At 31.9% G+C, this 15,858-nt stretch overlaps 3 protein-coding genes across 3 annotated transcripts; 2 read left to right on the top strand and 1 right to left on the bottom strand.

Annotated features, from left to right (window-relative positions):
• Positions 1 to 535: 535 nt before the first annotated feature.
• LOC122573431 (cytochrome P450 4g15) lies at positions 536 to 4,657 on the top strand. Its single transcript, XM_043739783.1, has 8 exons — positions 536 to 695; positions 906 to 1,146; positions 1,331 to 1,528; positions 2,654 to 2,906; positions 3,116 to 3,320; positions 3,391 to 3,585; positions 3,683 to 3,920; positions 3,996 to 4,657. Exons 2-8 carry the CDS (start codon positions 918 to 920, stop codon positions 4,358 to 4,360), a joined length of 1,683 nt encoding a protein of 560 aa, XP_043595718.1. The 5' UTR covers positions 536 to 695; positions 906 to 917; the 3' UTR covers positions 4,361 to 4,657.
• Positions 4,657 to 8,200, top strand: LOC122573435. The gene is made up of 9 exons (XM_043739790.1): positions 4,657 to 4,961; positions 5,050 to 5,270; positions 5,348 to 5,539; positions 5,615 to 5,842; positions 6,295 to 6,470; positions 6,555 to 6,680; positions 6,920 to 7,031; positions 7,387 to 7,512; positions 8,100 to 8,200. Exons 1-9 carry the CDS (start codon positions 4,657 to 4,659, stop codon positions 8,198 to 8,200), a joined length of 1,587 nt encoding a protein of 528 aa, XP_043595725.1.
• On the bottom strand, positions 7,562 to 15,850 carry LOC122573427 (protein starmaker-like). Its single transcript, XM_043739774.1, has 6 exons — positions 15,468 to 15,850; positions 14,751 to 14,923; positions 13,900 to 14,633; positions 12,865 to 13,104; positions 12,547 to 12,702; positions 7,562 to 12,473 (listed from the first exon to the last, which is right to left on the bottom strand). Exons 3-6 carry the CDS (start codon positions 14,011 to 14,013, stop codon positions 9,843 to 9,845), a joined length of 3,141 nt encoding a protein of 1,046 aa, XP_043595709.1. The 5' UTR covers positions 14,014 to 14,633; positions 14,751 to 14,923; positions 15,468 to 15,850; the 3' UTR covers positions 7,562 to 9,842.
• Between the last annotated feature and the right edge of the window lie 8 nt (positions 15,851 to 15,858).

Here is a 15,858-nt window from a genome sequence, read left to right as displayed (position 1 = left end):
TAACAAGTAGCTGATTTTGCTTTATTCTGCATACTTCAAAGACCAGATGTAAAAATGGAATACAAACATATAATAATTGGATCAATTGGATATTGCTATTTTATTTCATCCCCTTAATTTATTTTCGATCGATTTTTGCTTCCATCGCTTATTTTCTACCGATGATCTCTTAAGATACGAATTAAAAGACAACGAGATACCGGAAACACGTTTCTGTATCTTTTTTCTGTTAAACTCTTGAATTGCTACATATATATAGTATATATAGTATATAGTATGTACAAGACCATTAATTGTAAGATTAATTACAAGACCATAATGATCTTATTTAAAAAACTTCAGGTACAAGCATTCGATATAAAAAGAATTATATTATTTAGGAAATGAATAGCATGAAACTGTGAAAACTTTCAAGATAAACAGTGTTTTAATTAAAAAACCGCATAAATAAGAAATAGCTCCACGTTCAATACAATGAAGTTTAATAGTTGAAGGAAAAAATACAAGGTGCACGAGCGAATGCAAATATTAATTCCAATAGAAACATGGCGCAGCCACTAATTAGCTTCGCGAATCTCTAAGTAGGGGTGACTGTAGAAAGGTCCGGTTATAAAAGAGATCGCGCGAAGTTGGAAAACCAGTTCGGTGATGGTTCATCGACAACAACGCATCGTTTAGGTAGTATAAGCATTTAGGTGGGTGACGATATTTTCTTCCCCTCGTAGATTATGAAGACACAAGTGTATTATTGATATTCGACAACATTCTTCATCTTTGAACTTGAAAATACTGTGAAACTCGAGTGATCGTGCCCGATATGAAAACGTGATTCGTTCTTTAAGTTATTTCATCAAGATTTACTTGAGAAGAAATATAATTACAATCTGATCTCCTTTTATTTCCAGATAACATCAATTATGTCTACGACCGGACCGGAAATAGTAGCCGGATCAATGGCAGCCGCCTCGGCCACCGGATTCTCGGCGACCACTGTATTCTTATCCCTTTTCATCCCTGCTGTCGTCCTATATCTCATTTATTTCCGCCTCTCTAGGCAACATATGCTCAAACTTGCCGAAAGTCTACCAGGTCCACCAGCTTTGCCTATCATAGGAAATGCCTTGGATTTACTTGGAAGTTCCGACAGTAAGTAAAACAGTAATCTTAAATAGAGTAATAATAATATTAAATATAAAATAAAGTAATAATAGTTGACATAATTCATATTAACTTTCGAATTTATCTTATACAATTTGATACGAGAAATGGATCCGAACAACCCTCAGCTTCGCGAAGAAATGGAAATAACGATTATGTTTGCAAATTGCAGCCATCTTCCAGAATTTGTTGGCAAAAGCCGCTGACTACAAAGATGTGGTTAGGTTGTGGATTGGCCCCAAATTAGTTGTTTTCTTGTTTGACCCACGCGACATTGAAATAATCCTATCCAGCAACGTGTACATCGACAAATCTGCCGAATATAGGTTCTTCTATCCATGGCTTGGAGACGGTCTTCTCATCTCAACTGGTAAGTTCTCGTTTTAAAGTTCCTCTGTTTTTGTACCGTATAGCAATCGGTTCAATTAAAAGCATACGAATAGTATAGAATGAAGACTTTCCTCATAGCAATAGGTTTCCGGTATTATTTGAATCAACGGTCTACGAATTGCAAAATTAAATCATGATTCCACTCTGAAGACAAATATTCTTTGAGTTCTTCGCATACAAATGTGAAGACAAAATATCTTAATCGATTGTTACAATCTCTTATTACGACAGGTAAATAAAAGCAATAAAACATGAAATATCATTATAAGTGTTTTCTGGTGATAGCGAAAGCAACAACGACTTCGTAAGCCGGTGAAAGAAACGAGATGTAGTTTCACGAGCGAGTGCAGTTTATCGTAACTTTCCCGTTGTCTAGATAGCTTCCCCCCTCCTCCCCCTAATCTGTAAGTACCATTTATTCGTACACGTAACAGGGCTTGACAAACGTGCACGTAACAACCTCGCGTGTAACCGTCTTAAACGACCAGCACGCATGCATTGACGTAAAACTTTCTTCGCACCCTTTACCTCTTCCTCCGAGCAGGAAAAACTTTTAAATTATAAGTAACTGAAAGTATAAAAAGAAGTCAGTATAATTAACTTCTGCAATTTCATTACTGAAATAGGTGGAATAACTAGGAAACATGTACTTTCATATCTATTGTAGATCGTATTAACACATTCTTCTACCGTGCCTTTCTAAATTATTAAGTTAAATTATATATTCATGAGAATATACGTAACACTAACAGGATACCATTATTTTTCATCATACGAATCCAGCTCATATATATTGCAATCTGTCTGTGTAAGACAGATGAAAATAGAAAGACAATTTGTCGTTTTCGCTTCCAGTGGTTTAGACTTTCTTTTTTGTATATCTAGATAATAACGTGCTGTCTATGTCTCGCAAAAATATTGCTATTTCATAAACAATTCAGTTTTCTTTGAGCCACGCTTTTTCTTGAAGAGATCGTGTATTTTCTTCGAAACTGCTCCTTCGTTTGATTGATACTTTAATCGATAATTAAGAGTTCTTCCAAAACTTTTATCCACTGAGTTAAATGTAACAGATAACTGAGTTAAAAATGTAATTCCCATACAGGTCAGAAATGGCGTAGCCATCGTAAACTGATCGCCCCAACCTTCCACTTAAACGTGCTGAAGAGTTTCATCAACTTGTTCAACGCAAATGCTCGCGACGTTGTCGAAAGAATGCGCAAAGAAGGTAGCAAAGAATTTGACTGCCACGATTATATGTCCGAACTCACCGTTGAAATTCTTATGGAAACTGCCATGGGTGTCTCCAAGACTACTCAAGATCGCAGTGGATTCGAATACGCCATGGCAGTGATGAAGTACGTATACATTTTTCCGCCCCTCTTACGCAAACATTTTCTTCCTCCGGAGAAAGTTCGCCGATATTCCAGAGTGCATGTCCTGTACGAGTTATAGCCGGTATTGCATAACAACTGGAAAATAGATACATGTCTTTAACGAATGAAGCAGCGAAACATTATGCACGTGTATTACAGGCGAAATTAAATAACGGGTAATTTATTCATAGGATGTGCGACATCTTGCATCTCCGTCACACCAAAGTATGGCTCAGACCTGATTGGCTGTTCAATCTAACAAAATATGGAAAAGACCAGATCAAGTTGTTGGAAATTATCCACGGATTAACCAAGAAAGTCATTTCGCGTAAGAAGGAAGATTACAAGAGCGGAAAGCGTAATATCATCGACACTAGCGCTCAGAAGAACGAAAAGGTAAGGATCAAATCAATCTATAATCGATATACAAAATGAATTGTCGATGCGATATTTTTGTAAATTTTAGGGTGACAACGCCACCGTCGTAGAGGGTGTTTCATTTGGTCAATCGACCGGTCTTAAGGATGATTTAGATGTTGATGATGACGTTGGTGAGAAGAAGAGACAAGCTTTTCTCGATCTCTTGATCGAAGCTGGTCAAGAAGGCGTCATCCTTACCGATAAGGAAGTTAGAGAACAAGTCAACACCATTATGTTTGAGGTAGGATTCCAAACAAGACTGACATTCGATATATGTAAATACATAATATAATAATATAGCACGATGGAAGTCAATGAAACGGTATGTTTAAAAAAAGGGACACGATACAACTGCAGCCGGAGCCAGCTTCTTCCTTGCATTGATGGGTTGTCACCCTGACGTACAAGAGAAAGTTATTCAAGAACTCGACGAGATCTTTGGTGACAGTGACAGACCAGCCACCTTCCAAGATACTTTAGAGATGAAATACCTCGAACGTTGCCTCTTGGAAACGCTTCGACTATACCCACCTGTACCAATTATCGCTCGTGAGATCAAAACAGATCTGAAATGCAGTTAGTATCATGATTTTCACATCTTACATGCTTTTTTTCTACCAAAAGCAGTATTAACAAAAATGAAAATTTCAGTGAGTGGAAACTACACAATCCCAGCTGGCTGCACAGTTGTCATTGCTACCTACAAGCTACACCGACATCCAAGCATCTATCCTAACCCTGATGTCTTCAATCCTGATAACTTCCTACCAGAAAATACCGCAAAACGTCATTATTACGCGTTCGTGCCATTCTCGGCTGGTCCACGATCCTGTGTAGGAAGGAAATACGCAATGCTCAAACTGAAGATCATCCTGTCGACGATCCTCAGAAATTTCCGCATAAAATCTAACTCGAAGGAATCCGATTTCAGACTACAAGCTGATATTATCTTAAAGAGAGCAGACGGTTTCAATATCAAGCTCGAACCTAGGAAAGTAGTATCGGCCACAGCATAAAAATGCAAGGACGATTTAATATAAGAATTTTTATTTCAAAGGAAAATTACAAATCGTGGTAGGTTATAGGCTCCCCGCACAATCACACAGCGGGTGACAAAATACTTAATCACACACGCGAATCGTTAAACGTCATACTTTTCGAGCATGTGCGGGAAACTATTCCCTCAGATTATATGCTTGTGTATAAATGTATGTATATTTCTGTTCATCGTGTAATGTATGAATATATTTACTATTTACGTTGATATTTATCTTATGCAATAAATTATGCATCCATAGCGTTGCAAAATCCGATGTTATGTTTCATCTTTCCTCTGTTTCACCTTTCTGTTTACGTTTTACTCTTAAGAGCTTACGAAGAAACGCTTAAAATAATGACTGCAAAATACAAGCAAGGAAAAAGACACGATGTCGCAGAATTTTTAAAGAAGAATTGCACAGAATGGTCGAATAACTCGGATAGCAACATTAGCGGATACATTGATAATCCAAAGATAAAATTGAAAACTTTGCCCCAAGCTCAGGGAAAAGAAATAAATAAGGTTATTGATGACTTAAAAGCCGCGTTACCAAATATAACACCCAAAGAAGTGAGAAGGTTCTTATTGTCATTATATATACATATAAAAGTGAAAATAATACAAACGTATTTATAAAAATATTATTAACTACGACATTATAAATAGGTTTTATATGCCATATCATGAGGCGATACTTCTCGAGTTTAAAGAACAGGGATACCAACAATCGTTTGATTATATGACAGAACTTCTAGGTTTCGATGAAAAAATTTCAGAAAAAACTTCTGGCTCGTTATCATGGAAAAAACCATCTTTGAAAGATCAACAAGATTTTATAAACTATTTGACAAATGGATTTATTGCGTCTGAAAAGAGTAAGAGGAAAGGTATGAAAGAACATGATTTCACTGAATCTTACTACATATGCTAGTTTATTGATTAAGTAAATGAATAATTTACTTAGGTGACTACTTTGCACAAGCAACGATACTTTTAGATATGGCTCTGTTCTTTCAATCGAAAACGTGGGAATGGTGGTGGATAGCCGACCATCTCTATCAATTTGCCCTTTCAGTTGCGAAATTAATAGACGGTGATGATGCTAAAACAATCACGTTGATACGTTATTTATACGGTCGATTTCTCTGCCACGAATGTTGGTATATAGATCCCGAACTCTTCGTACTTTAAAGTTCTGAAGAATAATGCTTACGATCATACACTTAAATAGTGCAGAATCCAACAGAAGCTCTAGATCATCTGAACAAGGCGCGAAAGGACTCAGAAAATAAAACATGGAACGCATCGGCAAAACTGAAAATAAAGCAACATTGTATCTTCAAAGAATGCAACATTCTTTTGTATAAAACTCTATTGATTTTCGTTCGCACGGAACGTCTCCAAAATCCCCAGTCCGCTTTGAAGGCCTGCATTGAAGCTGTAGGAAGAGCAACCGATGGTAAATTCTGTTGACTTCCATTCAAGGATCATAAAGATAAGTAAAATTAGAAAAGTTTTAATGTAAAAATTGGTAGCTCAGTTTAAGTGATTTTGCTTACGAATAACCATTATAAAAGACCAAAATTTTGTTGATTTGGGTTGGAACGAAAAGACATTCCATTATAGATGATTATCAGCAACCAAAATGATTTTGATCATTTATAGCAGTTATTTATAACAATTAAAAATTAACATTTTGTAAATTAATTAAAATTACATTTTTTATCAAAATTTCTTTAAGATTTAGTGATCACAGGTTCCAATTTTTGTCAATAATTTCTTTCATATAAATTTGAAAGATAACTTATCTTTTATTTCTGCTTCTATCGAAGCACTTATTTCGCATTTACGAATATAAAGTAAAATAATGTACAATAAGACTAATTAAAATTAAAATGAAAATAAAAACAGCTGGAAACATTGAATATACAAATGAAGTCCTTTACGAGCTCGGGAAATGTTACATCGCTGTAAACGAAATTAAAAACGCGTTACAAAGTTTTTCGAAGCTATTAGCTCTCGCCAAGAGAACTTCAGATATCGAGGGTGTTTGTAATGCGCACATGGAATTAGCTTTTGCGTATAAAGTAATTAAATCCCTTCTTTTGTTTCTATGTGTAATGTAATCTTTCTTAAGATGTAAATGATACTGGTCCTGTTCGCTCATATAGCATCTAAGCGACAGTGAGTACACGGAAAAACATTTGCGGATGTGCCGAGAAAACGCTGAAAATTTCGGTCTCCTGGAAAAGCTCGCCGATGCACACTATTACACAGGCGAACACTATTTGAGTCAGGTAAAAAAATAAAATAAAAAAAAAACAAAATGTTGTTATACCTTATTTAAAAAATGTTGCGGTACAATAATTCTACAAAAAAAAAAATAAGTTCACTCACAATAAAAAGATGCATAAAAATATATAAACATATAAATTACATAAATTATCCTAAGTGCTTTGATATCGTCAAATAATAAAATTGTACAATATTTGCTTTGTACAGTACAAAAGACGAATCAAAATTTCTATTCCTACAGGGAAAGTTACATTTATCTACCAAACATTTGGAAAACGCACTAAACCTATACAGTAGACTTGATTTGACTCGCGAAGCTGATCAAGCAAGATGTATTGCAGGAATTTCTAAAGGTTCTTTTACTTTTTAAAAGATATATAATTATATACTACATGATGTTATTGTCATGCTCAGTTGTTCACTTCGATAAAAAGAAAACAACAATATAAAATGAAAATACGTGTGTGTTCTCGCACTCTTAATTACGCCCAAGATATTTTCTCAAGTATATAGAAATACATCTATTATTTGCTTTATTTTACATATTTTAACAATTTGTAAATATCTACATAATACAAGTTGTATCATGATGTTGAATATTTAATTAATACATAGATTAAATGTACATATAAGTTATCCTTTACGTATTACAATAATAACTGAGTGAAATAAAAATTTTTCACATAACGGTGGTATTAATTTTTTAAGGGCAAGAAAGAATCCAGAAATATATCGATTTGTTATTACGATGCGGTGAATATGATGAAAATGCAACGTTGAAACTTTGTCGGTGGAAAAGTTACAGAGAGATCTTTTGGATTGAGGAGACCTTTGGTAACTAAAATTCAATATGAATTTTTTACTCAGTCATCACGTACTACTATAATGTATATAACTCTTTTTATTTTTAGATTTGTATACTTATGATTAATCAAAGATTTCTTAAACAATGATCAAAATTGAGACGAAAAAAGGCGCTTTTCATACTAACACTATCAGTGTGTGTTTCAATCTTTGTTAAAATCAGTTACGATATTTGCAAAACTTTCAAAAGATTCTCAGTTTTGATAATTGCACACTTATATTATAGACATGTTTTAATGATGTCCATTAGATATCTCATTGAATACACTATATGTTTTTCGTTACACTAATCCACTGGCTATCGTGTTACGATGGCCATCACTTCCTTTTTTAAATTTTATACATTTGGCGGACGTTTACTTAAAATACTAAAACCTCCACGATAATGAAATTCATTATCTTGTGGATAGTCTTTATTATTCAATAAAAGTCAAATTATATCTCGATTTTGTTGTTTTGGTATCTCACACTTGACTGAATATCGAATATATTATGCATGTATGTAAACCCGTTCATAATTATAGTATCATAATGTAATTTTTTCACGAATGTTTCAGATACAAAGTCAGACTTAGAAATCCAGCATGAAAATTCGGACACGCTTTCATCGTCGTTGTCTTCTACACTTCACAACGATCAAGCAACATCACGACTCTAAAACTCCATATGTAATAGTTTTATGATTAATCAAATTTATTACTACAAGTATTCCATTTTTTTTTTATTTCGCCTTATACTTATCTCACTTTATATTTAAATATAAGAACTTCCTCTTCCTCGTTACAATGCCGCAGAAATCATAAACAAGCGACTTGCTTATAGTTAGACTCATTCTTAAATAATATTCTCAAAAAAATTAATGAAATAATTACGTAAAAAATATAAAGATAAGATGACAAATTTAAGACGAAAACACCGACAACGTACGGCGATCTTGTAACGCGAGATTTTTAGTAAAGTTAATTCGTTTGACGAATGTGTCAGTACGTGATCAATTTATAATAGCAAGAGTTAAAAAGCTGTAGACTTCTAAAGTAATTTAAACAATTAAATAGGACAAATAAGAAATATCAAATTAAAAATATTATGGGCTAAGAGGTCATTGTACTAATAAAGTAGTAATAACAAGTCTTGTGGTTACATTGCACACAAACGACTGTTCAATTCTTACTTGTTGCCATAGAAAAATTAGGAAAAGTTAAAAAAGGTTTAATAGAATTAAGTAATTAGAAATTAACGTTGAAATTGGCCAGATTATACAGCAATCTACCAACCCTCAAAATAATAAAAAAATAGTTAAACACATTACAGATCCCATAATATTATAACCTTTATTTTACAAAAAATTGCCAATCCATAGAATGACTAATACATTATATAATTATTAAAATTACCAAGCCATAGTTCTATTTTAAGCTTATAATTATTTTACAGAAAATTTCCAAACCACATATTAATTATACTATTCACTATTAAATAAGACATTGAAAAACATTATAAAAGAACAAAAAATAAAATATATCCAAAAGAAATAAAACAATTTCCGCTTTTTTAAATTAGACTTTTCAAACTATATTTTTCTCAATTTTATGCCATCGAGGATTGGTAGCATTCTGCACAACTTGGCCCAAATATCTCCAATTAATGTGCAACGGTAAATTATTTAGAACCTGCATACAACACGTTTCTTGCTTATCTTACTCAAAAAAAAAAAAAAAAAAAAAAAAGAAGAAGAAAAAGAAAAAAGAAGAAAAAAACAGAATGTAAAAAGCATGGAGATTCCTGTAAATAAAACAGCTAATTACTACATATAGTAATAATTAGAAATAAGATTTTTAAGAGTATATATATATATTATATATATATATATCATATAATATAATATAATATAATCTTTTTTGTTGCACAAACAAAAATACAAAAAAGCATTAAATATCATGAGTGTCTATTAGTCTATGACAACGGATAACGCTTCCACAACGAATTATATGACACAAATTATAGGCATTTGTGTATGTGATATAATAAAATATTTTCAAGTGCTTCTATGTTAAAATGAACTCGTATACAAAAGGCTACTAATCTTTGAAAAGTAAAATACCAAATACACTTCATCTTTTAATTTGAAGTACCAATGAAATAATTGTTCCATTTTATACCTTTTATGTAAATGAGAATTAATAATATGGTACATCTTCTAAGCAACAGAAGCGGAGAAAATTTGACCTTTTGACTGTGTAAAAACTATATTTAAGTTTTATAAAAAGGTAATCTCATAAATATATATGTATATTTATACACTACTCCACATGTGTTTCATTTTCAGTTTTGGAGTCGTCAATTTTGAGAGATGGCATATCGACAATATTTTGTATTTCACGTGATATGTTTTCTAAAGTCTCCGTTTCGATGGAATCAGTGTCGATATTTATATCAATAACTTCTTGTCGTTTTACAACTTTCGCACTTGCTAAATCAAGTACTTCTCGTAACACTTCTGCTGCTGCATTTGCAGAATCGCTCATTGAATCTTTTCGTTGTGGAAAATCTACATCCACGATTTCCATATCATTTCTATTGAAATTCTCCTTATCAGTCGTATCTTCTTCGAGTAATACAGTCCTCTCCAAAACTTCTGATCTTTTTGAATCAGAGTCATCTACTTTTATTTGCATTGTATTTTCATTACAGGATATTCTTTTTTGTATCGATTTAGGCGATCTTTGTTCGGCAGGTATTGTTAAATCACCTTCATCATCGGCTACGTCCGTTCCGTTGTTCGTTTCTTTATGTTTAATATCACTTTGTTCAATTTTCTTTGAAACATCAATATCATTTTCTTCCATAGTATCCTCAACACAATCTTCACTGAATTTCTTTAAACTTTCTTTATTAATCGTTTGAACCGCTTGCCCGTTGCACATCGCCTCCTTTTGTTCCTTTTCCTGTTTTCCTTTCTCATTATCTTTAATATCTAAATCTCTATTTGCATCTTCTTCTCCTCCTCTTTCTTTAACTACTTTAACTTCTTCAACTACTTTAACTTTTTCAACTTCTTCAACTATTTCAATTTGTTTTTCCTCTACCTTACTTTTATCTTCTTCGTTTTCTTGTTTGCCTTTTTCGTTTTCTCGTTTATTTTCCTCGTTTTCTTGTTTACCTTCTTCGTTTTTTCGTTTATCTTTTTCGTTTTCTTGTTTATCTTCCTCCATCCGATTATATTTTTCTTTATTATTTTCTTGTTTGTCTTCAGAATTACTATGTGAAATTTCTTCTGAATTCACACATTTTATAGATCCATGAATATTTTTATCAGTTTCATCATTATTATTATAATTACCCTCATTTTCTTTTTCACTTTCTTTACCCGTGTCTTCTTTAGTTTTAGTTTCATTTTGCGACGAACTTATGATATTTATTTCTGCAACTTCATCCTCTTGTAGATCTTCTGTTTCTTTCTCAGTCTTATGTGTCTGATCATCATCAGATTCTTTCATGACAAGTTTTACATCAACAGCATCTTCTACTGCTTCCTTTTTAGGCGAATTAATATTACTTCCTGTATTAGAATTTATATCTGCACGATTACTTGTGTTAAAATTCTTTTCACTTTCCATCAATTCTTCTTCATCATCTTCTACCGTAATTTTTATAGTCTCAGACAAATCTTCTACCTGATCATCTACTGCTTCACTTGGACCTGATGTTCCTTTCATCCAAGTTTCATTACTTAATTTCTGTAATTTTAATTGTGGTTGTTTATAATGTGTCAATTTATGTGTCAAACCTATAAATTTATTTTCATAGCTAGCTCCACATTCATCGCATACATATGTTTGAGTCTTAAATATATCATCTTTATCATCAGATTTTGAGGACTGCAATTCTTGGGAATTTGTAATTGCAGGAAGTTTCGCGAGTTTTTTAGTATTCTTTCTATTCGTTTTTCGTACATTCTTTTCAAAGTTTTCTTGATCGTTATCGTCATCACATATTTCTATAGTAACAGATGAAGTACTTGTAAAGCTCAATCGCTTTCTCTTTGATACAACATCCTCATTTGACGACGATTCGTCACTCACGTCTACATTGCGATTTCTTTTTATAGGAATGCCACTTAAAATAGTCTTTAATCTTTTACGATTATACTTATTGTCAATATCTGCATCCGATAAGGATGAGCCAGTTGCTCGTTTATGTCTTGTTAAACGGTGGCCGCTATTTTTTGCAATTTTTGGAATAGAAGAATCTGAATCAGAACTTTGACTAATATTATGCTTACTATCCTTCTGAGTAACTTGCTTTGCCTGTTGTGCAACCAAACTGGACTGCTTTGAGTCAGTTTCAATTATTTCTTTCGCATCAAGCTTGTGTTTTTTATTAGGTACATCTTCACTACTTGAATCCTTATCTGTAGTCCTTAGACTTTTACTAGAACGCTTTTGACTTTGCTTTTCTGTATCATTTCTTGTATCACTAACTGGTTTACTGGATTTATTTTCGTTTGTCAAATTTGTGTTCATTACAACATATGTCTTATTGCCTTCATCATCCTCATCAATCCTATAGAGCTTCTCCTTCTTTATTTTAGAATCTTTTAATACATCTTTTAAAAAAACTGTACAAAGTTTGATTTGTTTGTCGTTTGATACCTCTTTCTCAGGTTTACTTTTACAAATATCCATATTTTTCCAACAACATTTACATACAATTTCTCCTGTTTTATGAATCTTGAATATATCATTATCAGTTTTAATAGAATTATGACATTTACTACAAACTTGCGACTTTGTTTGTTCGTTTAATTTATTATTTCGAGATCGTGTGCGAGTCATATCGTCAGAATCACTCTCTGATTCCAGAAATGCGTTTAAATTTATTCTATTAGGTTCAGTGCTGGTAGTTTTGCGATTTACAATGGTTGTTTTTATCTGTAACATAAGTATATTATATTGATTTAATATAATATATAGTGATTTAATATAATATACGACTAAATATTACCTTAGGGAAAGCTAAGTAATTTATTTTTTTATCAGCTGTATCTTCCAATTTAATTGTAGTTTCTTCACATATGTTTTTTAAATCTATCAATACATCTATCACATATCGGCAAGATAAACATATGAATTTATACTCTCCATAAACATTTTCACTGTTCTAAGAAATATAAAAATCATATGTAAATTATATATTAAATTACATACTATATAAAACACAATATACAATACAAATATAAACATATCAAATATTATAAATATTCATATGTAATAGAATATTTATAAAAGTAATCAATAAGCCACTATATTAAGTAGTTTCTACCTTTGTATTAAGGAGTTCTTGTATTTTATGAAATGGATTATACTGCAAGTTCTTCTCTTTACTAATATCAAAGATAAATTCGTTTTTTGCTGGTTCACGACATAGACTACAACACTGTCTGCGAACATTTATTTTTTGCTTTGTAGCACGTTTATATCTTTCTATAAAAGAGCTGCATTGATTTAATTCATATGCACATTTGTGACAAATTTTGGTTGGCAATTGATCTGCTTTTAGTACCTATGTAAATAATAAATAGTTAATATGACTAAAAACAAAAGAAAGTAAAATGCTTATTAAAGATCAATAAATATAAAAGAAATGTTACAAGGAAATAAAAAGAATAACATAATACATTTCATATATTTATATTGTGATGTTTAAATATATATAGTTACATTTAACTTTGTGATAACTTATGTTTACTATTTTTAAATTAGAAAACAAAACTCACTTTCCAAATGTACAGTTTATATTTAATATAAATGTATCGAAGATTATATTTTATAGAAAAATTACAGCAAATTCAATAAATCATCAATAATAGCACATACTATAACCAGTTAAAGACTTAAAACATAACTTAAATATCTTCCAAAAGACATAGAAGCTCTTAAATCATCACAGGGTATGAAACTATGATCATACAGAGTAATAAAATCAAACATCGGCTTTCAAATTCTCCACAAAATAATATTAATCGGGTATTATTAAAGTTTGTTTATGCAAAATTAATCCAACAGCTTTGTATAACCTCTAATATAAAGTCTGCAAATTAATGACCAAATAAAACATTTATTCCTACTGTTTACAATAGACCATTCACTATTAATAATAATAGATCTGTTCATTGTAATTACATGTAATTGTAAGGAAATGGATTTAAGCAAACCCTTTGTTCAAATATTTATGTTTCTTAATGTGCACAAATATCGACGCACGCTCAGACTTACTGTAGCAAACTTAATTGAATTCGAATATCTCACTAGCAAATTAGTGATTTCAAGTAAGAATATTTCTCTTTAGAAAAATTACCTTGATAAGTGAGCAGATTTCGAGTTGATCATAATACATTTGTTTATTGTCCGCTGTAACATCCAAGAAAACACCTTCATCACTCGCACAGAGAAAACAGTACTGGCTTGACATGCTGCCGCATAGAACCCAAAGAACAAAAACCGATTGTTTAAATAATAAACTAATCAAATACTCAGAGACATCAATCCGAAAATAACATTAAATTTTAGTTATATAGTAAGTAACAAAATTCATTGAAACGTAGTAGATTGGCGGTAATAGTACTCCACTAAGATGGCGTACAACGTACGCTATGTCGATCTATCGAAACATATATCTGTGCAACTTTTTGACCGTTAAATTTGAAAACTTAAACATCAATTACGTTTTAATTACTGTCATTATATAATAAAATAATATCAGTATTTCATAATTAAGGTATCCTAATAAGTAAATAATAATTGGTTTTTCTCTAGACTTTCCTTTATTAAAGTAATTTTAGGTTTTAAACATTCATAACGCTTTTATTTCATCAAGAATGCGCAGACTTAAATATTTTGGTCAATTTAGGTACAAGTATATCTTTCAAAAACGTGTATCTATCAAAAAACATTGATACTTCCACATCTTCGATCTTTTAGTGTTCACGTTGAGACCATTTTTGCAGTGGCGAAAGTGAAAATAAATCAAATATAGATCGATTCTGTTCGTGAAATTGTTCGATACGAACTTTTATGTTATCTAATATTGACCTGAGAAATAGAAAAAAATATTATTTATAAATATTCCTTATTGAATAATAATTAAACAATCCTATTCGTTATTTGTAAAAAGAACATTTTGCTAAAATTAATTGGAAGGTTAATTACCTGAAGGATTCTGCCATGTCTTCAGAAAACTTGAATAAATCTTGCATGTAAGTATTTGTTAAATCCGTAAAACGTTTTTTAACAATAGCATTCATTTGATCATTTCCTTGTTTCATTTTCTCCAACTTCGGTTGTTCAGTCGGATCTTTAATGCCGGTCATTGTACTTAATTGCTAAACAGGAAAGAATTGAATAAAAACGTATTCCCTATAAGATAAAACGTGCCATAGTATAGACAAGATGGAATATCCCCCTCTTAAAATTACGCAATGCCTTGTAACGGTAAGTTTCAATTTGTCCAATTCAAAGAACACGCGCGAAACAGTATACATGAATACACGTGGGTGGCATGACGTAAGAGTCAGACATATTGAGTATTTACAATGGCCTCAGTACGACATACACATGTTGTATTTAAAAAAAATGTTCAAGAACGATTATGTTTGTATATAAATTCAATCCTCATATGCACTATGTAACATGACTAAATTACAAATAACTTTGAAAAGCTTTGTTATGGAAGACTAGATACACATATGTATTTATAATAAATCATTAAATGAGAATATTGCTTCAACTGAAAATTCATTTAATACATATTTTCCCTTCATTAAGTTGATTTTAAACGCGCAATTAGAATTTTTCTAATACAAAACTATCAAGTAGGAGGATCACTGCGATTCTACCTTCACATAGAATATTTATTTAAATACGCACACGATACGCAATGCACACAATAGCTGATGGTCGGTCGGTTCTATTTTGCACGATCTGGACCATTGGACCGGAATTATCACCGATTTAACCAACGTAGACGTCACTGTGAGAGCCGACAACGAACGCAGAACAACGTCCTTTGTCCTGCTTCGTGCGGTACTATAATTTCTAAATTTAGTGATTGCTCGTCTACGAATTATTGTTTTCGTCGATCAGGGTAGTTCAACATTAGAACTACTGATCGAACTCAGGGTTAATGGTTTCTGCGCGTTCGCGGGTTTATCTATCGACGCGCGCAGTTCACGCGGGTAAAATTTTTAAGTTTAAGTAAAAATAGCATATACATCGAATATTATAAACTTATTTCGAAAGGAATAAACAATCGAATTAT

The sequence above is a fragment of the Bombus pyrosoma genome, linkage group LG12, assembly GCF_014825855.1.
Source record: "Bombus pyrosoma isolate SC7728 linkage group LG12, ASM1482585v1, whole genome shotgun sequence".
Classification (NCBI taxonomy): Eukaryota; Metazoa; Arthropoda; class Insecta; order Hymenoptera; family Apidae; genus Bombus; species Bombus pyrosoma.
This window is presented reverse-complemented; position numbering and strand designations above follow the sequence as displayed.

Coding starts and splice junctions, on each gene's coding strand:
- LOC122573431 (XM_043739783.1), top strand. CDS start 918: ATGTCTACGACCGGACCGGAAATAGTAGCCGGATCAATGGCAGCCGCC. Junction 2,907..3,115: donor TACGCCATGGCAGTGATGAA/GTACGTATACAT, acceptor ATTTATTCATAG/GATGTGCGACATCTTGCATC. Junction 3,921..3,995: donor CAAAACAGATCTGAAATGCA/GTTAGTATCATG, acceptor TGAAAATTTCAG/TGAGTGGAAACTACACAATC.
- LOC122573427 (XM_043739774.1), bottom strand. CDS start 14,013: ATGTCAAGCCAGTACTGTTTTCTCTGTGCGAGTGATGAAGGTGTTTTC. Junction 12,703..12,864: donor AAGAACTCCTTAATACAAAG/GTAGAAACTACT, acceptor TATATTTCTTAG/AACAGTGAAAATGTTTATGG. Junction 12,474..12,546: donor ATTACTTAGCTTTCCCTAAG/GTAATATTTAGT, acceptor CTTATGTTACAG/ATAAAAACAACCATTGTAAA.
- LOC122573435 (XM_043739790.1), top strand. CDS start 4,657: ATGTTATGTTTCATCTTTCCTCTGTTTCACCTTTCTGTTTACGTTTTA. Junction 5,843..6,294: donor TGTAGGAAGAGCAACCGATG/GTAAATTCTGTT, acceptor AAATAAAAACAG/CTGGAAACATTGAATATACA. Junction 6,681..6,919: donor GCGAACACTATTTGAGTCAG/GTAAAAAAATAA, acceptor CTATTCCTACAG/GGAAAGTTACATTTATCTAC.